The sequence below is a fragment of the Enhydra lutris genome, unplaced genomic scaffold (genome assembly GCF_002288905.1).
Source record: "Enhydra lutris kenyoni isolate GAN:26980312 unplaced genomic scaffold, ASM228890v2 scaffoldscaffold21, whole genome shotgun sequence".
In the NCBI taxonomy this organism is placed as follows: domain Eukaryota; kingdom Metazoa; phylum Chordata; class Mammalia; order Carnivora; family Mustelidae; genus Enhydra; species Enhydra lutris.
In genome coordinates this window covers 51270168-51296467 of record NW_019154105.1, presented here as the reverse complement: position 1 = coordinate 51296467, position 26300 = coordinate 51270168, and the positions used below count along the sequence as shown (strand labels likewise).

The window sequence follows — 26300 nt, the reverse complement described above, 5'->3', positions numbered from 1 at the left end:
GGAAGGGGGGAGGGCACAGTTTTGAGGAATGAGTTAAAAATCAAGACTTCTATTTTATACGTATTAAATTGTGTATTTATTTAAATTGATTTAAAATCAGTTTTTAAAATTTCAAAATTAAAACATATAAAAATAAAATATACCATTTTAACTATTTTCAGGTGTATAGGTGAGAGGCACTAAGTACATTCATGTTGTGTAACAATCACCTGCATCGATCTCTAGAACTTTTTAATCTTTCCCAAACTAAAACTGGGTCCATTAAACAATAATTCCCCATTGCCTCCTCCCCTCCATCCCTAGAAACAACTATTCTACTTTGTCCCTGTGAATCTGACATTGTAGGTGCCTCATATAAATGGGATCATACAGTATGTGTCTTCCATGTTTAGTTTATTTCACTTAGTGTAATGCCTTCAAGGTTCATCCATATTGTAGAATGTATCAAACTTTATTCTTTTTTTTAACACCGAATAATATTCCATTGTAGGAGTATAGCACATTTTGTTTAACCATTCATCCAGTGATGGAGGTTTGGGTTATTTCCATCTTTTGGCTATTGTGAATAATGATGATTTGAACATTAATGTACAAATATGTATGTTAAAGTTTAAATGTCATTTTGAATGAAAGGGGAGAAGTCAATTAGTCAATTATATAGAGATTTTGCAGGTAAGGGAGATGCAAGAGCTGGAGATATAAATTTTGGAGTCACCATATGATATTTGACAAGAGGACCCATGACCTAAATTGGGTCATGGCCCTCCATTCTCTTCAGAAGTTTAGTGAGTGAGGCTGAATCATGTGGCGTAGTTTTTTATTTTATTTTATTTTTTCCCCAGGTAGTATAGGTTAGTCTAAAGCCCAGAGTTAAAACAGGCTAAAAACCCACAATTTTTCTTAAAATAATCTTAGGATCTCTGAATTTATCTTTCTAATAGTATAAAAACCAGCACCACTATATCATACCCTAGGAAATAGGACCAGAGCAGCAGGTAACAGGAGAGGGTGCATCCCTCCCCACCAATGCCACCTGGGTCTAAGTAAGTCAAGAAGCTCTGGGCCTGTTGTCAAATAGGAAAAAGAGAGATTGAGAACAAAGTACGTGCCTTGGCAAAGTGTGTTCCAAAGGGAAAGAGTCCATGCTATCTTAATCACTCTAACTTCAGGAGTGCATGAAAGAGAGACCCCTACCTATGTAGGTCATAGCTTCATAACCTGATCCCCCAGCAAAACCTGGGCCAATTACTGTCCTCTAAATTGAGTACTACTGTTTCTCAGTACAAGGGGACAAGTTTTTTGGTTTTGATCCTGAATCTTTCCTGTAGTAATAGAAGGGGATTTTGAAAGGGGTGGAGAGGACTTGAGAAATTTCCCTACACTGTAAGCACTAGATTTTTGCTGTTAGGGTATTGATGTTATAGGTGCTTATCCAGTTTATGCTCTCCATGGTCTGGTTATGTTCCCATTGTGGCTGTGACCCTTGCATGTCACCCACAGTCTTGGTTTACAATCTTTCCATTCCATTCTGATAGAAGGATTGTGGACTTTGGAGTCAGACTTCCTTAGTGTTCATTTCCAAATTCTCCCTCTTCAGCTGTCTGATTTTGGTCAAATTATGTCCACAGAAAGTGTCATCTATGGTTGTATCAGGTCAAGGATATAGAATATTTCTGGTCCTCCTGTTCAATTTCCCTTTCCAGCTTATTTTTAAATATTTGACTACCATAAGGCTTGTGCCAATGTCTTGTTTTCTTAGTCTCTAAATTGTGTTTGACAACCATGATTTCAATTACCTCTTTTACTTGATGACTCCAAAATTCACATTTCCATTTCAGACTCTACTCTGACTTTTTCAATTTTTCATTTGGAGATTAAAAAAAAAAAAAAGAAAACTAAAGTTATCATAACCAAATCTTGATTCATTATCTTCTCTGCCTTTCCTCCAAAACTTGTCTATGCCCAGTATACCTGAACTCAGAGAGTGATAATGATATCCATTAAATTGTGTTATCTTTGCTACCTTATCTCCTTCCCCACTGAGCTCCAGTGAATTGTTCAATCCAGTTGATTTTATCTGAATATCTATTTAATCCATCTAATTCTCTCTTGTCTTCACTCACACCACCTCAGACCAAGCTCCCATCATCTCCCTCATGCTTTACCGCAATTACTCCTAAATACTCTCTTGGATTCCATTCTTGCTACACTCAAATTTATTCTCCACAGAGGTCACAGTCTTCTAAAAATGCAAATTAGCTAAAGTCACTTCCTTGCTTAAACTCCCTCAATGACTTTTAATGTGGTTGGGATAAAGATCAAAATCCTTGAAATCTTTATAAGGAACTACATGTCCCCTGCCTTATGGCTCTCTCTCCTCTCTCTCCATTATTTTTTTTCCCCTTCAGCTTTTTTGAGATATAATTAAAATATAATATGGTGTAAGTTTAAGGTAAACAGTGTGTTGATTTGATACATTTATATACTGTGAAATGATTCCCCTTGTAACATTAGCTAACACCCTCCGTCACCTCACATAGCTGTTTATTTTTTTGTGGTGAGACGATTTAAAATCTACTCTCTTAGCAACTTTCAAGTCCATAATACAGTATAATTATCTAACTATAAATACCACATAGTACATTAGATCCCCCAAATTATTCATCTTATAACTGAAAGTTTGTACCCTTTGAGTAATCTCTCCCCAGCTCTTGGTTAGTAACCACCGTTCTACTCTCTATTTCTATGAATTCTTGATAAGTCTCTATGATCCATTGAACCACCTTCCGGGAGTTCTTTAAATATGCTATGAACTTTCCCATGTCTGATCTTGCACATACGTGGTTCATTTTTCTTGGGTTTCTCTTGTCCTTGTTCATCTCGTGAAGTGGACACCTGTCATGTTTTCTGGCTGCCTAGCACCTGTTGAACACCCTGGCTACATCTGAGAGTTTTGTCTGGCCCAGGTAAAGAATGATATTCTCCAGGTTTTGTCAGGGCAGGGCACACACATGTGATCTAGTCTCTGCCCATCAGACTTATCCACGTGAGAGGAGAATATGAAAGTGAACAGCTTGAGGCAGGCAGAACCTACTGTGCTGGTGAGCAAAGCAGCATCGGTATCCCCCTTTTGAGAATGACTGGTTTATAAGGTGCAGCTTCTGGTACAGAAGTAGTGGCTGGTCTGCTTGCAGGAAGTTAGGTCTTGGCAGCAATGCACTGCAGGACTTAGTGCCCATTGCGTCAGTAGCCGTTAAGGAAGTTTCTTCCTTCCACCAGTTCTGTGTTGTGTTTTTGGCTGGTCCTGAAAGCTTTGTTTGAGTCTGCTTTTCCAACTTGACCCTTCTATGCTTCATCAGGCAAGGTCAGTTTCTGTCACTTAGAGTTATGAGAGAACCCTGGCTGATGGCAGTAGATAACCCCAATGAATGCTGAGCTCTCAGCTCTAGTTTGCTCCAGGAGATGGCTCCATTCCCCTTCTTCTCCCACCCTTGCTGACTGAGCTAGATCTTCCCACCACAGGGGTCAGGACTCAATGGAGTATTGTGGCTCAGCGTGCAGCCTCTGTGGTTATCTCTCTTGGATTCCAACCCCAACTCTCTCCCTTACTTGCTGTATGAATCTTGTAAATCTTACCTCACCTCTCCATGTATCAATTCCCTTATCTGTAAAATGGGGACAATAATAGTATCTATCTCATAGGTTTATGGTAAAGAGGAAATGAGTTAAGGTACACACAAAATGCTGGGATCAGTACCTAAATGCTCAATAAATGTGAGCTGATACGTTGTTCTTTCTCACAGTTCCCATGTCTTTCCTTCCATAATACTCTTCACAGATTGTAATTAAAGGCTCACAGGGTGGTAATTGGATTAAGATATGTCTTCCACATGCGCTGTTAAGCTCTATAAAAAGAGGGGTTGTTTATTTTGCTCTCCATTATATTCCCAATTGCTAGCACAATATATATTTATTTAATAACTGTGGGGTGGCTGTTGTAGGATCCTGGAAGCACTGAGCGATGTGGTCTCCACCTCCCAGCACACTGAGGCCAGGAGGCTTCTGCAGCATCTGGTGTTCCATGCAGTCTGCCCCCCTCCCCCAAGGTCCTTGTCTTTAGTGATTTATTTTTTGTGACCCACAACTGACCCTTTCCCACAGAGCACAAACCCTGGCCCAGATGCTGCTCTTTCCCTTGATGCCCTGATTTCTCTGGTTCTCAGCTCTGAACATTTTTTGCTGACTCTACACCCTCTGAGAGCTGTTTGAAGCCAGATGGGAGGCAGAGATAAAACAGGTTTCAGTCATCGCCCTTCCAGAGAGAAGAAACAACAATACCATACCAACAAATAGAATGTGTTGAGTGTTTACTATAAACTTAGTATTATTCACAGGTTTATATGTATTAATTTATTTAATACCGTAATCCTCATAAAAAGATTCTGTTGGCCCCATTTTACAGAAGGGGAAAGTCCTGGAAGGAAAGTAAGAAGGGGAGGAAGGAAGAGGGAAAGGGGGAAGGAAGGAAGGTTTTCTGGTAGAAGAGAGTTTCTTTTTTTTTTTTTTTTTCTTTTTTAAAGATTTTATTTGAGAGAGACTGAGTGGAGGAGGGGCAGAGGGAGAAGCAGGCTCCCACTGAGCAGGGAGCCAGACACAGAGCTCGATTCCAGTCCCAGGACCCTGGGATCATGACCTGAGCTGAAGGCAGATGCCTAACCGACTGAGCCACCAGGCATCCCTAGAAGAGAGTTTCACTTGCTCAGAACTTTGGGTTTCATAAGAACTTATCTATTTCACAGAGGTAACTGTGAAAGTAATACTGATGGAGACATTATAGAAAGTGACACTGAGTGTATACCTATCCTCAAATCAGCTTTATAGCTAAATAAAAATATATTTTTTAATACCTTTCAACTGCTTGCTGTTTGTGGGCTTTTTTCTCCCAAATCTAATGTAAGTAACAGGAACAATACAGATAATTAAGAAATCCTTACAGTGTATTTCTGGTTAATTGGCATTTTCCTATAAAATATTTAAAACTTAGCCTTTGGTTTTCAGGTTCTTTTTTCAGAGAGTCATAGGTTTTGTTACTAGGAGTTCCTATGTGCAGGTGGGACCTCCTGTGTTGAGATTATTTGGGCCTTTTCACAGATGCTGTCTAGCCAGTGATACTCACCTGGTGTTAGGGTGGGGGGCTTAGTGTGCATTTTCTATGTTTAGAACTTCCTGATGTTGTTCTACCTTATTTTATTTATTTTTTTTCCGAAGAAAGGGAAAGACAGTGAGCCAGTTCCCTTGCAGGCACTCTTATCCTGCTAAAGCTGTCCTCCAGTTATAGGGCTCTGTGCAATTCAACCAAGCTCAGAGAAACACATTTGCAAGGTTGGTGGGGGCAATTGCCAGAAAATCTGCTTCAAACTGTGTCCTGGGAAGGATTTCTCTCTCTTTGGCCTTGAGAAAAGGTTCTCACAAGCTCTCAGCAAGATCAGGTGGGTGGTTTGGGACTTGGAGCCCCGTTGGCAACTACTCTACAAAGAGTATGGTACATGATCTGGTGTTACTGTAACAAATTACTATAAACATGGTGCCTTAAAACAACATTTATTCTCTCACAGTCCTGGAGGCCAGAAATCTAAAATTAAGGTGCCAGTAGGATTGGTTCTTTCTGGAGGCTCTGAGAGAGAATCTGTGCCATGCTTGTCCACCAACTTCTGGTGGCTGTCTTGGCATTCCTTGGTTTCCAGATTTAATCACTCTAATCTCTGCCTGTTTCTTCACATTACCTTCTTCCCTGTGTGTCTTCTCCCCTCCTCTTTTCTTCTAAGGACATTGGTCATTGCATTTTGGACTCAATATTATCTAGGATGATCTCATCATGAGATCCTTTTCTTTTTTTTAAAGTTTTATTTATTTAATTAATCTCCAAATTCAATGTGGGGCTCCAACTCATGACCTGGAGATCAAGAGTTGCATGCTTTTCTGACTGAGGCAGCCAGGCGCCCTCTCATCTTGAGATCATTTTTAACTGCATTTACAAAGTCCCTTTTTCCAAATAAGGTCACATTCACGGGTTTTGTATGGATAGATCTTCACGGGGAGACACCATTCAACCAGTTACACATGGTGAATTGGGAAGGTGTCTCATGATCCACTGGAGTAAGGTGAGGCTTTGATTAAGTGGTGATGCCAGGCATTTGGCGCTCTTGAACTTGCAGGATTCCCACCTTGATCTCTCTGTGGTCTCCTATTTCTGAAAGGTGGGGTGGCCTGGCCTGCACATTGTGGTATCTTTTGGCATAGGGCATCTCCGGCTATGAGTGTTGAGGGGCTAAGGGAGTCATCTACATTTATAACCTCGAGAGGGATGCCTCTGTTCAAAAAACTGTGGTGGACTATTAGAGCTTATTCTAGGCTTAGTAGTCTCAAACTGGACTGTTTGAGAAAGTGTAACAATCACTCAGGTTGTTTATTAAAAACAGAAATTCTCAGATCTCAACCTAGTTTGCTAAGAGCTGCCATAAGAAAATGCCACCAACCAAGTGGCTTAAACAACAGTGATTTATTTTCTTGCAGGTCGCTAGAAGCTGGAAGTGTAAGATTGAGGTGTCAGCAAGTTTGATTTCTCCTGAGCTTTCTCCTTTTGGCTTTCAGATAACCAGTTTCTCACTGTGTCCTCATTGGTCTTTCTCTGTTCATACATACCTCTGGTGACTTCTCTCTTCTTAGAAGGACAACAGTCCCATTGGATTAGGGCCCACCCTAACAACTTCATTTTAACATAATCACCTATTTATTTACTTATATTTTTTCAGTGTTCCAATATTCATTGTTTATGCACCACACCCAGTGTACCATGCAGTGCGTGCCCTCCTTAATACCCACCGCCAGGCTCACCCCATCTCCCACCCTCTCCCCTCCAAAACTCTGTTTCTCAGAGTCCACTGTCTCTCATGGTTTGTTTCCCCCTCCAATTTAACTTAATCACCTTCTTAAAATCTTTATGTCCACATAAGGTCATATGCTGAGGTACTAGGGGCTGGGGCTTCAACAATATGGATGTTGGGGCTATAATTAGCTGTATTTATTGAGGCTATATGAGTTATAATTAGCTCATAATACTACCCAAGAGATCTGATTTTAGTAGGTCTGTTGTGGGGTTAACAAACTTTTTTTTTTAGCTACGCCCTAGGTAATTCCAAGTGGTTCAGGTGGTCAGAGTCAACACTGAGAAACAATGCCCTGCTGGATTAGTAATTATACTGATGATTGCTTTGGCTCCATGTTTTTTTCATCAGCCCAGTTCTTCTATGTGCTACATATTCAGCAATAAGTTAATGCAAATAGAAAATACTCCGTGACCCTTTGCAGACACTCCTCAAGACTGTTCTGCAGCTTCTGTCTTTGTCTTTGATCTGTTCCCATTCTCTGTCAGTGACTTCAAATCTGAGCTTGTTTTGCATCCTGCCTTTTGGACTTGTTATAATTTTGACTTAGCCACATACTACTTAAGGATTTTGACTCAGACCATGCTATTACTGTTTTCCATATCTGGGATCAGATTTGCTGCCCACAAAGTAAATCCCAGGATGTACCTGTTCAACTAACATCTTAAGAGTTAAAGAGCTTGGAAACCTGAAATTCAGGGTTGTAGGTGTCTCCGAACTGCTTCCTGGGATGCAGGAAAGCAGGAAGTCAGGCAGTGACTTTGGGATGTCACCCTGGAGAAAGAAAGGAGTTTCTTAACTAATGTAAGGAGCCCTGTTCTCAGATTTATACAGTCGATCTATGCCTCTCCCTTTGTCCTTACACTTTCTTAGACTTAAGTTTGTCCTTCTGCCTCCTCTTCCCCTTTTACATTATCCCAGATGCTCATTTAAACCCAGTTTTGACGTCATTAAAGTATCTGGATTGGTGGAGAGAGGGCACATCAAAATATATTTTTACTTTGGGTTCTGTATTCTCCTAAGGGCTGGCCAGAGAAGGAAAGGACATGGGCGAGGTATTGTGCTGGGGTCCATGCTATCTCATTTAATCTTTATAGCAGCCCTAGGAGTAGATATTAGTGTCTACATTGTACTCATGAGAAACTGGAGGCCCCCTCTGCATCTCAGATTCAAACCCAAGTGTTAGTTTCCTTACTCAAATTTGCTACATCATTTTTTATGGGTTCCTGAACCTTGAAGATATTTCATCTCTACAATATAAACATAGTAACATGGATATTTTATAGTCTGTCTGACAGTTCTAATAACTGATTTCTTTGTGGGTCTGTTTCTGTTGTCTGTTGATTTTGCTGATTTCCTAATTGTCATTGTTTTCCCATGCCTTTCTGGTTATTTTTATTTTGTTTTGTTTTTTAAAGATTTTATTTATTTATTTATTTATTTATTTATTTTGAGAGAAAGAGAGAGAGAGAGGGAGAGAGAGAGAGAGAAAGAGTATGGTAGTGGGGGAGGCAAAGGGAGAGGAAGAAGGAGAAGTAGACTCCCCACTGAGTGTGGAGCCTGATCAGGCTCATTCCTTGGACAGTGAGATCATGACCTGAGCTGAAGTCAGACTCTTAACTGACTGAGCCACCCAGGTACCCCTGTTTCTGTTGTCTGTTGATTTTGTTGGTTTTCCAGTTATCATTGTTTTCCCATGTCTTTCTGGTTATATTGGATAATGAGTTGATGATTATACTTAAAAATATTTGTGCTAATGGTTGAAGGTTTAGAATATGGGTATTTCCTTTCAGAAAGTATTTAAATGTGTGTCTTCCTGGGTGATCCCATACCACCTCTATCCAACTTCTGGACTTTACATTTTCTGAACCACCAGATGGCTTGAGACTTTCAGTGACTTCTTTTCTTCTGGCTCACCCTTCCCCTGAGGGATTAGTGTTTGGAGATCTTAGTTTTGTCTGTGTGAGGTCTCAGATTTCCTGCCATGTATCTCTGGGCTTTGACACTTAGCTTCACACCCTGGGAAATAGGAAAAGATTTGGATTTCCTAAGGTGGGAGAACTCCATGAAGTGAAAGTAGCTGCCATGCCTAGCAATCTTCATTTCTTCATTCTGCTTTGGCCTGGTAATTCCCTATGAAATTGTCAGCTTTTCATTGTTTTGAAGGTCTGCTTTTAAAATTCTATGCATCATGCTTACTTGTTTTCATTACGAGGGCTTGCTCAAATAATGTCATCTGCCATTACCAGAACATAGGAATCTAGGTGCTTCTATTTTTTCTTCTCACTCCTTCCTGGGGTTTTCTCTCCGTCATTTTTCTACTGTGGGACTGCTGCCTAGAACACCGTTTGGAACCTTTCCACTGGTTCCCACCACAGCAGCTTAGGTCTGTAGATGAGTCATTTGTTTGATAGTTGAACTATTTTGCCATAGTCATGGATGTCTTATATAGTCCTAGGTAATCCTGAAAACAAAGGCTATCTCTGTTTATAAACTTTTGGGAAATAAATCCCACTGAAGCCAAGTGCCCAATTTTTAGCCTTTTGTAATGTGACAAACACAGGCAAAACATGGCACTTTATAAAGCAATAATATGAGAAGATTCTGCTCAGCATCATGAAATAATGAGCTTCTAAAATAAGTGTATATCTCTGTGTATGTGTCTGTATCTCTGTGTATGTGTGTGTAGTAAAGAATTGGGTTTTGCCCAAATAACAACTTGGTCTTTGTCCTCAGCTTTTGGGGAGAAAATCTATGTCATACCTGAAGGAATGTTCTTGTTAAGGGTGGGGGCTATTAACATCAGAAAGACCAACAATATGATTGAAGGTGGGGTTTGAGGTAACATGGTATCACTTGACCTGGAGTCTGAATTCATCCACATGGACAACCAATTAATCCATCATGCCAGTGTAAGGAAGTCACCATAAAAACTCTGGACACTAAAGCTCAGGTAAACTTCTCTGCTTGGCAGTGCTCTGTGCATATTGTCACATGTCCATCCCAGGACTCCTCGGCGAGGGGATGATGGAAGCTTCATGTTTGGAGTGCCCCTCCCCACCCCCCACCATCTCTGACCTAGCATCTCTTCCTTTGGCTGATGTTAACTTGTAACCCTCACCATAATAAGCCACAACTGTGAGTATAGTGGGTTTCAGAGAGGTCTGCGAGTTCTAGCGAATTATTGAAACTGAAGATGGTTTGGGGACCCCCATGACCTTGTAGTTTTGCCAGAAATGAGGGTGGTCTGATGAAAGGCTATTTCCTCAACCTTCTCAGTTTGGCTAAAACTGGGCAGTGTGTGTGTGTGTGTGTGTGTGCACGCGCGTGTGCGTGTGTGTAGAACAACTCTGGCACAGGGTTCTTCTAATTAGAACAGACTTTAATATATTAGCAAGTCTTAGACATTTTTGCCTTGCTTCTTTTATGCAACATGCCGACTGTGAGGCTTTTTCCACTGGACTTTGTGTCCCAAACCAAACTCTGGCTCTGTATGTTTGTAATTTTTATCCCAGTGTGTTTTGTACCCACCCATAGTCCCTGCCAGTCTGTGTATACTTTGCCTGCAACTCTGGTTCAAGAAAGAAAGTGAACATGCTGAAGTGATTTTTCCCTTCTCAGATGTGGGACCTCGTAAATCACATTGACAAGAAATGTGATGATGGTCTCTTTCTGGTCTTGAGGAGATCGGATGAGGAGAGGCATGTAGGCTCTAGCACGGTTTTGTCATTTTTCCCTGTGGTAGCACAACAAGAAGGATTCCAGCAGGCCAGCTCCTCAGCCCTAACCACATAATTCTCTATTTGAATGTTCCTGCAATGAAAACGCAGAGACACCCATGGTGTCACTGGGGCAGTACTTGCCTCTGAACTCCTGGCAGTTAACAATGAACTTGTCAGCGTCTCCCTTTTGTTCCCTTGCAAGCAGGCTCCGCATCATTTTTATCCCCTGGTTGAGCATATGGATCAATCCTTTGTGCGTGTTCCGTGGTACTGTGTGTATTTGCAGAAGCTGTCTGGCTTTCTCCCTGGCAGGCTTTTGTGTTGGGCAGTAGTTCTGCAAATGGGAAAAGAACTATGCAAGATTCTCCCATGTCTCCCCACTGAATTCTAAGGCAGTCAAAGAAGATAGTGGTTTTCTGACCTGGTACTTGGTTTTGGTTATTTTAATTCTTAGATACATGCCATGTAAAACTTAAATTAGTTATAAAATTATTTTTAAGGGGCGCCTGGGTGGCTCAGTGGGTTAAAGCCTCTGCCTTCGGCTCAGGTCATGATCCCAGGGTCCTGGGATCGAGCCCCACATCAGTCTCTCTGCTCAGCAGGGAACCTGCTTCCTCCTCTCTCTCTCTGCCTGTCTCGCTGCCTACCTGTGATCTCTATCTGTCAAATAAATAAATAAAAATCTTTAAAAAAAATTATTTTTAAGAATTGGTATTTTGCCATTGTGGTTGACAGAGGGGAGGAGACACAAATGGCAATGTGGACAAGTAGAAGAAGGAGTATCTATACATGTTTTAATTCCTACAAAGCTTGATGTGCTTGAATGTTATGTGTTTCATTTTCCAATCATACTTTATTTAAAAAGAGCCAATCTGGTTTGGCTGAATTCCTGCCTTGAGGCACTTTGCATGCCTCCATGCACAAAGGTAGAGGGATTAGGCATCAATTAACTGCTCAGGAAACTTTTGTCTATGGAGTATCAGTAGTAAAATAAATAAATAAATAAATAAAATTCCAAAATGATTCAGAATGTACTCATGTGTCATGGTTTATATAGTTCCTCTAAGAGATCCCAAAAGTACAGATGTATAAAGAAAAAGGTAGAGTGGATCTTGCTTTGCTAATGCTAGAGGAGTCATTGTGGTTGAGAGTGACCCCTAATACTGTTAAAATTTAGTATATCATATGAAGGCTCATTTTCACCCAACTTATTTAGGAATATGTCTATCTTATAAAGGAAATTTGTCTTTTTATTTAATTTCTGTATTGGGAAATAGATTTTATTGCATCCCATATATAGAGTTTACTTATTCTGGTTTTAAAAGAAATGTTCAATGCAACAATTCATGCAACCCCAGAGGTTTTTCTTTCTTCCCCTCCAACTTGAAATATTAAATTAAAATACTAATTAATAAATATTAATGCAAAAGTAATATTAGTAAAATGCTTGAAATACTAAAAAATGAGTTAAATTTCCTACCATGATAGAAATCAGTATAAAACTACTTAGAAAATTCTCCACATTTTGACATATTACTATAGGAGTCCCTGGGTGGGATTTAGGATATCCACAAATGAAATTATATAGAATATTGTGTATGAGCATATGTGTATGTGAGGGAGAGATGACCCATTGCTTTGGCTCTTAGAGGGTTCTTAGAGGGTTTAAACACCACTCTGAGTTTAGATGTTGGGCAGAGGGGATGCCATAACATTTTTGCGCCTACTCAGTCTAAGATATATGTACAACCAGAGCTGTATGTCGATCCTTTTCACTTTAGGGTCCTATTTCCAGAATTATAATACATGTCTCAGTTTGGTCATAGGGACACAAGGTAATACCTGGGGCTATCTCAGCCCTATTGTTATCACCTCTTTTAACTTATTAGTGGACTTTCTGGATTCTCTGGAGGTTGCACTTGGAAGTTGAGCAGTGTCTTCTCTCCTTTTTTTTTTTTAAAGAACATTTTATTATTTATTTACTTAAATTTTTTATTTTATTTAAATTCAGTTACTTAGCTTACAGTGTATTACTAATTTCAGAGGTACAGTTCAGTGATTCATCAGTAGCATATAATACCCAGTGCTCATTACATCATGTGCTGTCCTTGATGCCCATCACTCAGTTACCCCAGCCCCTACCCACTCCCCGTCTAGCAACCCTCAGTTTGTTTTCTATAGTTAAGAGTCTCATGGTTTGTCTCCTTCTATGTTTTTGTCTTATTTTATTTTTCCCTCCCTTCCCCTATGATCTTCTGTTTTGTTTCTTAAATTCCACATATGAGTGATATCATGTAATTGTCTTTCCCTCATTGATTTATTTCACTTAGTGTAATACCCTCTAGTTCCATCCATGTCATTAAATGGTTAAGATTGCATTTTTTTGGTGGCTGTGTAATATTCCATTGTGTGTGTGTATGTGTGTGTGTGTGTATGTGTATACACCATTTTTTTTAATCCATTCATCTGTTGGTTGACATCTGGGCTCTTTCCATAGTTAGGCTATTGTGGACGTTGCAGCTATGAATATTGGGGTACATGTGCCCCTTCTTTTCACTACATCTGTATCTTTGGGGTAAATACCCAGTAGTGCAATTGCCAGGTCATGGGGAAAGTCTGTTTTTCACTTTTCGAGGAACCTCCATACTGTTTTCCAGAGTGGCTGAACAAGCTTGCATTACCACCAGCAGTGTAAGAGGGTTCCCCTTTCTCTGCATCCTGGTCAGCATTTGTTGTTTCCTGTCTTGTTAATTTTAGCCATTTTGACTGGTGTAGTGTGGTAGTTTTGTAGTTTTGATTTGTATTTCCCTGATGCCTAGTGATGTTGAGCATTTTTATATGCTTCTGTTGGCCATTTGTATGACTTCTTTGGAGAAATATCTGTTCATGTTTTCTGCCCATTTCTTGACTGGATTATTTGTTTTATGGGTGTGGAGTTTGATAAGTTCTTTGTAGATCTTGGATACTAGCCTGATAAGACATTTACAAATAACTTCTCCATTTCTGTAGGTTGTCTTTTGGTTTTGTGGCCTATTTCCTTTGATGTGCAAAAGCTTTTTATCTAGATGAAGTCCCAAAACTTCATTATTGCTTTTGTCTCCCTTGCCTTTGGAGACCTGTTTAGCAAGAAGGTGCTGCAGCTGAGGTCACAGAGGCTGCTGTCTATGTTCTCCCCTAGGATTTTGATGGATTCCTGTCTCACATTTAGGTCTTTCATCTATTTTGAGCGTCTTTTTTTGTATGGTTCAAAAAGTGGTCCAGTTTCATTCTTCTGCATTTGGCTGTCCAATTTTCCCAACACCATTTGTTAAAGAGGCTGTTTTTTTCCCATTGGATATTCTTTCCTGTGTTGTCAAAGATTAGTTGACTATAGAGTTGAGTGTCCATTTCTAGGTTCTCTAGTCTGTTCCATTGATCTATGTGTCTGTTTTTGTGCTGGTACCATACTGTCTTGATGATTACAGCTTTGTAATATAGCTTGAAGTCCAGAACTGTGATGCCACCAACTTTGGTTTTCTTTTTCAACATTCCTCTGGCTATTTGGGATCTTTTCATATAAATTTTAGGATTAATTGTTCTAGATCTGTGAAAAAAGTTGATGGTATTTTGAGAGGGATTGCTTTGAATATATAGATTGCTCTAGGTAACATAACATTTTCACAATATTTGTTTTCCCAATCCATGAATGTGGAGTGTTTTTCTATCTCTTTGTGTCTTCCTCAATTTTTTCATGAGTGTTCTATAATTTTCAGAGTACAAATCCTTTTCCTCTTTGGTGAGGTTTATTCCTAGATATCTCATGGTTTTTGCTGCAATTGTAAATGGGATAGATACCTTAGTTTTTCTTTCTTCTGTTTCATTGTTAGTGTATGTAATGCAACTGATTTCTGTGCTTTGATTTTATATCCTGTCACATTGCTGAATTCCTGTATGAGATCCGACAATTTTTGGGTAGAGCTTTTTGTGTTTTCCACACAGCATATCACGTCATCTGTGGAGAGTGAGAGCCAAGCAGTGTCTTTAATGAATATAATTCTAGGTAATAGGGAAAAACTCTGTGTGTGTATGTGTTTCTTTGTGTATGAAAAGTAGTAGATATTGAAAAAGACATTTATTGAGTAAATGAATGGATGAATAAAACATTCATCAAAATGAATGAATAACCAAATAATTAGAATGATATGTAATTTAACTTCTTGAATGGAAACCCTACTTGGTTAAAAGAGAAAATTGGAAAAGAGCATTGAGAGTTTTTTTTTTTTTTTCCTGTGATCCTCTGCAAGAGAAAGATACCCACACTAGTTGTCAGTGATTTTGTATGTTCACGAAAAAACTTCCCAGAGATATAATTTTTCTCCTTTTTTTTCTTTCCTTTTCTTTCTCTCTCTCTCTCTCTTTTTTTTTAATTAGCTATCCACCTTGATAAAGTCAATTGCAAAATATATTCTGTATGGTCTCTTCTGGATAATTTTGAGTGGATCCAAGGGTATAGCAGCCGGTTTGGTCTCTTCCATGTTGATTTTGAGGATCCTGCTAGACCTCGAGCGCCTTACACATCTGCCAAGGAGTATACCAAGATCATCCAAAACAATGGACTGGAGGAACATCCATAAAAGATGGCTGACCCACATCTCCTGGAGAAGAAGACTCTGGTTTTGGAAAAGAAGTCTACTTTGGTGATCTTTTAGACAATCTCAAATTGCCTTTGTAATAATCTCCTACCAGCTGATCCGTGATTATGAAGTCTGAATACGGAATGCCTGGGGATGTATTTAATGATAGCCTTTACTCTATTTGCATTTGGATCAATGAGGCTTTAAAATAAATAAATAAATAAAAAACCACTGAAATTGATTTTTATATTAAGAAATCAGATAGACTTGAAAACTTCAATTTAAATCCTTAGAATTTTTCTAGAAAAAAATAATGCAAAATTCATAAATATAGTGTGCTCATGATTTGCAGCTCTAATAGCAAGATCGCATATTATAAGAATACTTGTTTATGAGCCTAGCTTTTCTGGTTATGTCAGCTTTGTTTGTTTTGTAGACCCATTTTCATGTGGCCCAAAATTCTTCTACTGTTTAATCTAGTATAAAAAATCAAAATTAAAAGTTAGTCACATTATATAGTTATGCATTCTATTCAACAAAGGGATTAATTGATGGCACGTTTAATAAAATGGATTTGTTGATGTATTTGGCACATATTTTCTCTATGCATGAGCAAGTATATCTTTCTCTTGCCTGATAAATTATTTTTGAAAAATAATATATTAATAAAACAAATTAGACTCTGAATGAAAGAAAAAGTATTTGAGTGGATGTTTAGCAAAAACAGAATTCCTACTCCAGAGTGACACCAAATGAAAGGCAAAATAATAAGTAGGGCATGGTCTCTACTTTTGGGTATTTTTTTAAAGTTTAAGATCTATAACAACATTGATGACACCCAGGAAATATATACATAGCTTGAAAGACCTACATGAGTGTGAGATGTCTGCACATATCTAAGATGTAAATGGGGTTGGATTGGAGTTGAGTATTTTATTGAGCTTCCTCAGTTGGGGTCAGTAATAGATGTAGGGTTTCCTCTGGACGTAATGTGTCTACACCAGAAAACCTTTCACAATCATATTTGGACCCTTACCTCCATATTGGAGTAGCATTTACTCAACATTCATTTGTGTCATGTGTGAAGCTAAGAGATAAATATTATCACCTCCATTTTGCAGACTGAGAAACAGAGGATGCAGTGATGTGAATTTTCCTCAGGTCATATTGTTGGTACTTGTTTCCCAAACCTAGAATTTCTTTGGCATCAGCTCTGTGCTCTAACACTCTGTAGGTCCAGATCTGTGTAGAAATCTTTTCTCCTTCTTTTGAATACAGGAGCAAAAGAACAACAACAGCAAAAGTGTGGGGTTGCCTTATTCAGGAGGAAGTGGGGAAGTATTTTTCCGTGTTCTCATTCTGTTTCCCTGAGGAAATTACCCATACTTTGCCATTCCCTAAGGCCTTTGGCCCTGAGCAGACACTATGTCATTTTTAAAAAGCACTGTGGTCAAATTCTAGATCATTTTCGTGTTCATAATCAGGGAATTATTTGCAGCAAAGAACACTGTCTTGGTACCTTTGGACAGAGTGAGAAAGAAATGGTCGTAGTAGTTCAGTAATCGTGGAGGCACTAGGGAAAATTATATTAAGATTAAAATGGTGTACACAGGAAATTCTATTACATCTTTGCCACTGTTTTGTTATTTTTATTGTTCAGTGAGACATTATCTCACAATTTGTGTTCATTTAAAAAGCACATTTCCAAATCTTATTTCATTCCTCTCCTATCCAGTCTGTCTTTTTCATTTTTACCATGTATCTTACTTACAATTTATGTACCCTCCTTACACTATCTTGCAAGACAACTGAGTTTTCCTTTTAATTAGGATGTTGTTTGGATATTATTTATCCTACTGGGCATATTTACAAGTTTTACAACAATACAAATGAGCACTGTATTTTCGTTACCAAAACCAGAAAATTTATATTCGCGCTGTAAATAAAATGATCTGTCACATTTGGTCTACCAGGTGTGCGATAAGCATCGTGGCTTCTGCAGGCCCGGGATTCCTCACAGACCAGGGGATTTCTGCAGCTCTCAGCTGGGTTTCAAGGGCGAGCTCTTCCTCCCAGAAATGGATCAAACCAAGGGTTCTTCTTCAATTCGACCCGCAAATTAGAATCCTCATGAGTTTCGGTGAAGAAAAAAAGCTCTACCACCCAAGCTCTAACAGCTCCTGTAGTATTTTAATTAATGTTATTTGTAATTGCTTGTATTAGCATTTGAAAACAAGATTGATTGGCTTTTGCCTGTCAAGGAAACAGAACTCCGATTCTTTAAATGGAAAAACAGAAGTCGTTAATTATACTTAAAAATCCATAGATAACTGTACTCAGATGTCTTGAAGGTCATCTGAGGCTTGTAAAGTACATGTTTTATGTCTGTTTTATCTAAGGAGAAACTTGGCTATCACAATGATGGACTGGATCTACTTGTATTTCCTTCTACCTTCCTTCCTTGCTTTATTCTTTCTTTCTTTATTTAGTTTTATTTTAAGAGACTGTGAACACATGTTATTAGCATCCTGGGCATCGCTTCTAAAGAATTCTGGGATTTTATTTTGGAGGGGGGTAGTTTTTATTTTAGGGTAAGTTATTTCTGAATTGCTAAGAACATACAGAAAATAACAGAAGCCCATTTTCATTTTGATGTGTAGGGTTTTAGTTTTATAACTCCTGTGAACACCAGCAGGAAATGTCCACCTAAGCCCTTTATTGAATGAGTAGGTACGAGTTCTCATTAAGAAACCCGTAAACTAAGAAGCTGGTAACCTTGGTATTTGGCAGTGGCCTGCCAGTCAGGCTTTTGTGCTCTGGGAATTTGTGTTCGGCCGTAGCTTTTAATTATTTTTATGAACGAGGGAATAATGAATACATTTGTAATATATTGAAAAAACTCCCCAACACTGACTGACCAAAAAGTAGATTTATATGATAATCCTTAAACACCAATTCTATTGCTCAGTGCTAGGCAGAGAGAAAATAGAATACTGAGCTTCATTACTGAGAGAGCAGAATAAATCAAAGCTGATGGAATTAATACTGTTTAATTACTAGCAATACACCTTACCTGGAGAACACATATTCATCACTGATGACAATATTTTAGGCTCTAGTTGTCCTGGGAGGGATATAGTACTTAGCACAAAGCATGATGAGCCTTAAAGAATGAAATTAGAAGAAAATTTGACATAGAGACACTTTATGGTGGCCTTCATGAAGTGAGAATACACCTTATTAATTGTGGCAGCGGTGAGATGGGGAGATGTTGTAGAAGCACTGGGTTAGGGTCATTGGAAAGAGTGGTCCCTAATGGTGAGAGTTAATGAGTGCTTCTCGTAGAGAGTAAATGTCCTATTGTCTTAGGTTTTCCCAGAGTCTCACCTGACACATGACTGGCTTATGTGACCTTGCCCAAGAGGCTACTGGTAACTGGTATGAGACAAATGTAGTGTAGGTATTAACAATTTGGGCTCTGGAGCTAGTTCACCTGGATTTAAATCCTGGCTCTGACATTACTTACTGAACTTCCCTGTGCCTCAGTTTTTCTACCTGTAACATGGGTTCCTCTTAAAGCTGTTGGGAGACACAAGTAATCTGATAAATGTAACATGCTTAGACAGTTCCCAGAACACAGTAAGGGCACAGTTAGTGTGGGCCATTGTTTTTCACTTTCTGACTCGTTCACACGGATCCTCCAGCAATTTGTCAATTACAGTTTAGGTTTTTCTTACTCTGGTTCTACCTCCATGTCCTGCAGACGTTTCTGCTCTGGTCAGTTGAGATTCACTGTCACTCCGATTTTCTCTCCCTCCAGTTGTTGTGGCAGTGGTTTTCCTTGTGACCTCAATTCTTGTACTTATCTAAGAAGAATGGCTAATTTTCAGTTTGTTTGGCATTTTTCTTGTTAGGAGAGGAGCAGTAACTTCCAAGCTCCTTACATATTGGGCCAGAAACAGAAAATTGCCATTATTTTTGTAATCATTAGAATTGAAGATTTCTAGCAGCCCAATCAGAACGTATTTATTAAACTAAACTGTGTAATAGGTTGTATTTCTATATCTCTGTAGAGATACAGAGCTGCACACAAGACAGTGCTTCTTTCACGGTTGGGTTGGAGGACTAGAATGGAGACATGAAATGATAACAGATGATGCTAGGAGAATTTTCTAGACAGTAGGAGTAGGACGAACTCTCTGCTAGATGAGGGTGGGCAAATATGGCTTCTTGGACAAGGGAAATAATATAATATTAAAAACAGGGTTGCCTGGCTGGCTCAGTTGGAAAAGAATGTGGCTCTTGATCTCAGGGTCCTGAGTTCAAGCCTCATGCTGGGTATAGATTACTTAAAAATAAATAAATATTTTAAACATTAAAAATATTAAAAACAATATGATAATATAAATAATGTAAGTTAAAATATGGAAGTGGAAAACACAAAGCCCTGGGTGTGGAAGGCCGTGCCCAGGCCAGTTCACCTTAGGGAAGGGAGTGAGAAGGTTAGATGTGGACAGTTTGATGTTCTTGGTCTTGGTTTTCTCTTGGAACAAGATGAAGATTTCTGAGCAGGATGGTGAAGATTTAAAAGCAATATTTTGAAAGATGGCAAAAAAACTAAGGTGTAGGAACCAGTTAGAAAACTGCTTGTAGCAGAATATAGTTGATGTGTTAAGGGCTTTATTTAAGGTAGGAAGTGCATATATGAAAAGTTAATATATAATTTTAATTAATGTAAGGAAAGTATACAGGATCTTAAATGCAACATGGTCTCTTGGATCAGATCCTGGAACAGAAAAAGAGATTAGTGGAAAAACTGGGAAATTCACATAAAGTCTTTAGTTTAATTAATGGTGCTTTGCCATTGTTAACTCTTTAGGTGAATAAATAAAGCATGATCAAGTAAGATATTAATGTTAGAGAAAGCTGGGTGAAGAATGTATGAAATACTCTGTACTCTTTTTGCAACTCTTCCAAGTTTAGAACAAATCTAAAATTGTTTCTCCCAAAAGCCTGGAAAAATGTACATGGAAGAGTTAATAATATATTCAGAGAATATATTAGGTATAAGAATATATTATAACCTACATATACCAAGATAAATGACAGCTTGCTTTTATAACCACTGTTATAACCACTGTTAATGTCCTGATATGTCCTTTTTTTCTCTCTCGGGGTTGTCCTATTATGGTTAATTTTTTCTTCTCTATAATTTACTCTTAAATTTTCGTTAGCTTCTGTTTTCTTTTATTATTAGAAAAAAATTTTTTTCCCTAAAGATTTTATTTATTTATTTGAGAGAGCAAAAGTGAGAGAGATCATGGAGGGAGAGGGAGAAGCAGACTCACTACTGAGCGGAGAACCCGACACAGGGCTTGATCCCACGACTCTGAGATCACGCGCCGAGCAGAAGGCAGATGCTTAACCGACTGAGCCACCCAGGTGACCACAACTTGAGGTCTTATGTATCTTAATATTTCAGTTCCTTGCATGATATCTGGCAATTCTCTGCAATTTATAAATGTGTATTAAATAGCTGATCCATGGATGTTAGGTAGTCAAATTCTTATTTGCAATGGAAACCCAAGATACGGATTGACTTGCTTAATCCTTACAAGAGCCATATGAGGTAAATTCTATAGCTAATATCCCTGTTTTATAGATGAGTAAGTTGAGGCAGAGAGAACGTTAAATAACTCGTCTAAGCCACAGAGCTAGTAAACAGTGGAGCCAGCATTGCAACCCATGTATCTGTTTCCAAACATCAAAAAGCTACTTCATATTCTTTCCTGATACCCTTGTGGCAGAATCAGGCCTGGTTCCCTGGTTATTTTCAATAGGCCACCCTGACACATAATTTAACCAAACTACAATGTTTTGGTGTAAATCCTCCATGTCTCTAAAAGTTAAGCTGATTTTCCATACCTACTCATTTCACAAAGTGGTAGATGTGTAGTTTCTTTCTTTCCTAAGACTACCGTTGTCCATACCAAACATTTTCTTTGCTTCTGCACTCACCCAGGCCATGTTGTTTTTGAATCCTATCTTCTAAGAAACTGGTTACCCTTCCCAGCAATGGCACTTACCAAAATAAAATTTCTTCCATGATAAAGGTGCTGCATTTACAATCAAAACCACAGTGAGGTATTGCCTTACAGCTATCAGAGTGGGGTCAGGTCCAGAGCTGATGACCAAGAAAGAATTCTTGCGACGGTGGTGCCTGGGTGGCTCATTTGTTAAGTGTCTGCCTTCAGCTCAGGTCATGATCTCAGGATCCTGGGATGGAACCCCACATTGGGCTCCCTGCTCAGCAGGGACCCTGCTTCTCCCTCTCCCACTCCCCCTGCTTGTGTTCCCTCTCTCACTGTGTCTCTCTCTGTCCAATAAATAAATAAAATCTTAAAAAAAAAAAGAATTATTGAGACATCTTTGGTGCAAAATGGTGGTTTATTAAAGCATAGGGGCAGAAAGAACTGGTGCACCAGGATCTTGAGGATTGGTGATTACATACTTGGGAATTGGGGGAAGTAAGGATAGGGAAGTTTCAAAAGAACTCTCCTGTGCTAAAGAGGACTGACCTACAAGTTACCTGCGAGATACCAGAGGTCTTGCCATTGTTAAGTTAAGGTTATTTTCCTCTCTAGCAAGGTATTAACATTAAGAGAGTTGGGAGATCTCTGGAAGAATGTCACACATGTCCCATCCAAAAGTGAGTCCAGGGAGGTTACAGGGTGTTGGCTTATGCTTTGTCCTCAGTTTGCCTTCTGTTCCCTCATCAATATGATCCAGTAATTCCACTAGTGGGTATTTACCCAAAGAAAACAAAAACCTGTGGCGTTATTCTTAGAAATGTACTGTAAGCCCTAAGGGGTGACTCTGGAAGCAGCTGAAGTATCGGCAGTGTTCCTGGACTTAGGCTATTGAAATAATAGCCTGATATGGACAGGATCCCATGATCATCTGGGGCAGGGCATAGGGGAAGAGCTATAAAAGAATGTAACCCTCAGTCCTCCTTCCTGCACCTGGTGATTGCTAGCACGAATATCCTTCTCCTCCCTAACTGACTCCCTGCATACTCGTGTATAGTGTATGGGTAGAGGCCTGCTTTATGGCTTCAAGATAGTTGTCATCCATTTGTACTCCTTTCCCATGTTTTTTTTTTTTTTAATTAAAAAAATTTTTTTTAATTTGAAGATTTTATTTATTTATTTGACAGAAAGAGATCACAAGTAGGCAGAGAGGCAGGCAGAGAGAGGGGGGAGGCAGGCTCCCTGCTGAGCAGAGAGCCCAATGCGGGGCTCGATCCTAGGACCCTGGGATCATGACCTGAGCCAAAGGCAGAGGCTTTAATCCACTGAGCCACCCAGGCGCCCCTCCTTTCCCATGTTTTGCTGAATCTTTCCTTACTTTTCCGACAAAAAGTAAATTAAAAGCTATATGTAGAATCCAGCTGCTGATGCTGTCTCTCACGGAGACAGTTCTGCATGTCTGCTCAGATAAGTATCTGAGAACTTTATTTCAGTACGAGACATCAAAAGCCTAATTCAAAAAGATATATGCATCCCTATGTTTATTGCAGCATTATTTATAATAGCCAAGATATGGAAGCAACCCAATCTATCCACTGATAGATGAATGAATAAAGAAGATGTGGTATACATATACAATGGAATATTACTCAGCTGAAAAAAAGAATGATCTGCCATTTGTGCCAACCTGGATGGACCTAGAGGGTAGTATGCCTAGTGATTTCAGGAAGCCAGAGAAAGACAAATACCATATGTTTTACTTGTATGTGGAATCTAAAAAACAAAACAAAGGAACAAACAAAAAACTAGAAACAGAATCATAAATACAGAGAACAGACTCGTGGTTATCAGAAGGAAGGGGATTGGGGGGATGGACAAATAATTGAAGGGAATTAGGAGGTACAAACTTAAAGTTGTAGAATAAGTAAGTCACAAGGATGAAAAGTACAACATTGGAAATACAGTTAATAGTATTGTAATAATGTTGTGTGGTGACGGATGGTAGCTACTCTCATTATGGTGAGTATAGCATATTATATAGAATTGTTGAATCACTACGTTGTACACCTGAAACTAATAGAACATTGTGTGTCAACTATACTTCAGCGTAAAAATGGTGGGGGGAGGGGTGCCCGGGTGGCTCAGTGGGTTAAAGCCTCTGCCTTTTGCTCAGGTCATGATCCCAGGGTGCTGGGATTGAGCCCCACATCGGGCTCTCTGCTCTGCAGGGAGCCTGCTTCCTCCCCTCTCTCTCTCTGCCTGCTTCTCTGCCTATTTGTGATTTCTTTCTCTCTGTCAAATAAATAAAATCTTAAAAAAAAAAAAAAGGCGGGGGGAGGAAGTGTCTCACTTTCAGTCAACAATTGGGCAGATATGGGGGTTAAGCATATGGGTTGAGACAGATAACCCCAGGATTCATTGCAGTTTTAGAATTTGTGAACTGCAGGACCTCAAGCAACTCACTCATATCTCTGTTTTTTGTTTCCCTCATCTTTGAAATGAGAACAAAAATAAACTAGCTCGGGGACATCTGGGTGGTGCAGTTGAGTAAGTGTCTGACTGTGGTTTTAGCTAATGTCATGATCTCAGGGTGGTGGAATCAAGCTCTGTGTCAGGCTTCTCACTCAGTGGAAAGTCTGCTTGGGATTCTCTATCCCTCTGTCAACCCCCCCCCCCCAACACCCCCCTGGCATGCTCTCTCTCTCTCTCACAAATAAATAAATAAATCTTAAAAAAAAAAAAAGAATAAAAGTAGCTCCTTTATAGGGCTGCTGTGAAAATTAAGTGAGTTGATATAGGAAAGATAACTTAAAGCCTTCTCCACTAGGTGGTAATTACAATGTCTTATAAATGGTAGCTATTATTTTCTGTTAATAGTAATGTGAAGACTGTAAATCAGGGAAATTATTTCAGGCAATGCATTCTTGCTACATGCCGATCTTCCTTCCTTATTTCTTCCCTCTGTACTAAAGCAGTGGTTCAGCAAAGGGCATCCACTGGCAGCTCCCAGAAAGCAGCTAATCCTTCCTGCAGTGGAGGCTCCTTCTTCCCTGGGGTACAGTTCATTCCAGTGCTCACTTCTCCTGACTTTTCTAGGCCCACCCTGTATAGGAGATAGAGGGCTGCCTTCTAGAAGAGTGAGGGCCTTCCCTGTGCTCCTGCCTGCAGAGTGACGATTTGGGAACTGTCCTGCAGCCAAACTAAATGCTGTTGTGGGTGCCATGTGCCCTTTGTGCCCTCCATGTCACACAGAACCGAAAGCATTTTACTTACCACGCACATCCCAGCGAAGAACTGGCGGAGAGATCCCATCATGTTTTCCATTCTCCCAGAAATCTCTCTCTCTTTTTTCCTCACTGTAAATTACAGTACATGGTTCTTATTACCTTAATAGACTGTGAATTGATGTGCGTGAGAGATGGAACCAGTGAGAGGATTTGGCTGAGAATAAATTTTTTTCTCTTCTCTGTTTCATTTTTTTACAGTAGAATGCACCCCTGAAAACCTTCTAGATTTTCTACCTTCTGATCATACTGTCTATTATAATTCCGCCCGATGGCAAACTTCTCCTTATTGACTCTAAATTACATTTAATCCTGTTAGGATCACTTTTTATTGAAAGGCATGTGTTGTGATGGCGTTGACGGGAGTCCAGAAGCCGAGATGCCCAGCCAGAGGAAAATAAACTCGTGGAGCTTTTGAATGGTTGTCATTTTCATGCTGGGCCCAGCTGTGTAGCCTCTTGAAGGATGTAGAGGATTGGGGTGTTCGGTGCAGATAATGGTGGGCTCCCGGGTGGTGTGGAGAGCTCTCCACATAAGAAAATAATCTTTTGAGCCCGGTGGACTAAGAACCAAAGGCCATTTTGAGCTAAGACAGTATAATTCTATTAGTGAAAAGCCCTTGCAGGGGGAAATGGCCTGTGCTAAAATCTGTGCACAAATTAAAATAACAGGGCTAAGGGGGGAAGTATCTCTATAAAAGGCTTTATGACTCTAGTGGATAATAATATCCTTGTCACATTAGGATCTGGGGACCTAAAGATATAGAAGCTTTTTTACACAGCATATGGGCCTTCTTTACTCAACTTTAGCCCGTGCAATAAATCCATTCTTGGGTGCTTATTTGATGAATTTGAATGCTGTGCCAAAGCATACTTTTGTTCTCATCAGGAAAAAGTAGAAAGTAGGGTCTGCATATCATTGCTGTGTGTTGACACCTTATAAGATTGCTGTCATCTAAAAGTCCCATTTTGGCTAAATGTATTGCATGGGGAAGTTCTCTGTAATTTGCGTGGGATTTTGTGGGCGACAAGTACTGTTAATATTGCTGTTTTGATATGGCATGTAAAATTTATTTAAATGCGTAACATGGTTTAGAATAGATTCATTAGAAAGGGGTGAACTGGGGAAAAAAAAACCTGTCAGCACAAATGCTGTTCATTTTTCAGGGTGACAGAAATCAAAAGTCCCAAGGACTGCAACTGTTGAATAGCTAACGTCAAGCATCACAGCGTTATATGAAGGGTGGGCCCTCCTCATCCATTGGACAGCAGCTGCAAATTTAAAGCTTATGCTACATTTCCCTAATTCCATGACAAAGACATGAGCAATGGGCTGTCACGTATTTGAAAATTGTGCCGTGTAATTAAATAAAGACACAGTTCATAATTCTATAAAAGGATGATGGCAACATTTATTCTAGAATTAAACAGTAATGAAACAGATGACTCTTTGAGATCTAGCAATAGACTAGGGAGTTTAGTACTAGGACCTCTCTCTCTTAAACTACCACAAAATGAAGATAGTAACCAACTGCATTTGTCTCCTGTCTTTCTGCCTTCTCTCCCTGCCTGCTCATCTCTACCCCCAATTCTCTCTCCTCCTTTCCTCCCTGTCACTTTAACTTTTCTACCTCATTCTCTTCGTCTTGCTCCATCCATCCACTCACTCACTCTATTCTTTCATCGAACATTTCCTAAGAACCTAACCT

The 26300-nt window shown here is 39.4% G+C and overlaps 1 protein-coding gene across 1 annotated transcript in view; it reads left to right on the top strand.

The window, feature by feature from the left end:
• Positions 1–15279, top strand: part of LOC111149295 (cytosolic beta-glucosidase) — a 112115-nt gene extending 96836 nt beyond the window's left edge. Inside the window, exon 5 of the mRNA XM_022506284.1 lies at positions 15077–15279. Within this exon, the coding sequence (XP_022361992.1) occupies positions 15077–15279 (203 nt within the window). The remainder of the gene's footprint in view (positions 1–15076) is intronic.
• The last annotated feature ends 11021 nt before the right edge of the window (positions 15280–26300 follow it).